This window comes from Eurypyga helias, unplaced genomic scaffold (genome assembly GCF_000690775.1).
Source record: "Eurypyga helias isolate BGI_N326 unplaced genomic scaffold, ASM69077v1 scaffold25454, whole genome shotgun sequence".
Lineage (NCBI taxonomy): Eukaryota > Metazoa > Chordata > Aves > Eurypygiformes > Eurypygidae > Eurypyga > Eurypyga helias.
The window spans coordinates 925-2,473 of NW_010248529.1; the positions used below are offsets into that span (position 1 = coordinate 925).

A 1,549-nucleotide genomic window follows, 5' to 3' on the forward strand; every position below is an offset into this window, starting at 1 on the left:
TTGCTAACATGTTGGGTTTAGGAAAGCATCTTAGTCCAGAGACTTGTTTGGTCATGCCCTATACCTGAGTCAGTGACTGTCTGTCATGTTTCTGGGAACTTTCATGTGTCTCTAGAAGACCCGAGTCACATCTTCCAAATCTGGGCTAGGGCTAGAGTGCTGTGCTCTTTTTTTTTTTTTTTTTGTCAGTGATTTCACCTTCCCATGTCATCGATACTCAAAAGCAATGTTCACACTTGATGGCTGCTTGGTAGCCAAGTGAAAATTGCTGGAGGTTCTTGAGATGTGTTATTTTGTGTTATTTTCTGGTGGTATTGAAGGGAAGCTGCTGAATCTTGTACACAGAAGTTGTGAAATTCCTCACAGGATTTCTGACTCTTAGGATTAGCCCTAATCAATAATCAATAGCACATTGTTAAGAAACAGGATGATTAGATAGCATCTACCCAAGGTCTAGCAGATGTTCAGGAGACGATAGCTAAACATGCAAGTGTTGCAACCTTTGTACTTCTAAATCACTTGTGATCCTGATAAAGCGTGCATCTACGGAAGCATGTGGACCAGTAACAAGACTCCTTACTTCCTCACTCAATCACCAGATGACCACCAGAAATAACTGCGTTACCATCAAAAGCACGATCGATGGCCGTAAAGACCATGGGATAATTAAGAAAAAGCTGATGTAATGTAAAAGATGTTACTACGTAAATGATTTCTGGGAAACTAATGAATATGTAATATGTACGGACATAACAGCAGTGTGATGGTGCCAAGCTAGCGGAGCACTTATGGTGGAGAATCCCCAGTGCTACCCCAGCGCTGCAATAAAGAATACCTGTGAAAAAAAAGAAAACAACCTGCGCTGTTGAGTCAAATTTCTTTGTTTCAGTATCTCTCCTGCAGCTTTGGAACCCTTATTGCCGTTGGAGTTACTGTTTTTGTGGTGATTGTAGTGACTATTATTCTGTGCCTCACCTGTTCATGTTGTTGCCTGTATAAAGCATGTCGGAGACCACAGCGTAAGTACCTGCATATTCATTTTCTTTTTCAAATCTTTGAACAAGGCTTTTTTTGGGTTTTAACCTGGAAAATTGTATTCCCATAAACAGTGAAAACAATCTTCCCTTACCTCTTTCCTACAAAAGCTGCAATACTTAAACATTAAAACAAGCACTTAAGCTGCTTCAGAATGTGAAGCTGCAGAAAGATGTTTTGGATTATTCTCTAAGCATTTGTAAGTTCTCTTTTCCCACCCTCCAATGTTTGGGTTCTGGGTGTTTGTTGCTGTTGTTTGTTTAGGTAAGCAGGGGATAGAAAAAAAAATTTAAATTTTTCCCAGTCTCTTAAAAATACACCTTAAAAAACACAACAAAGACCTGGGACTGCAACAGTGCAATCTTGAACAAAGCCTGTAACTGTAGCATGAAGAGGAAGGAGATCTTGAAAACAAATTATTGCAGCTTATTAGAAAGTGCTAATACTCCCTTATTGCAGAGAGCTGAACCAGTGATCCAACACCAGCTCCTACAAAAACCAATGACTTAATGCC

General features: G+C 39.8%; 1 protein-coding gene across 1 annotated transcript in view; it reads left to right on the top strand.

Moving 5' to 3' along the window:
• Positions 1–599: 599 nt before the first annotated feature.
• Positions 600–1,549, top strand: part of SHISA5 (shisa family member 5) — a 3,580-nt gene continuing 2,630 nt past the window's right edge. The window contains 2 exon segments of the mRNA XM_010151085.1: positions 600–682; positions 904–1,019. Coding sequence (XP_010149387.1) covers positions 600–682; positions 904–1,019 — 199 coding nt within the window.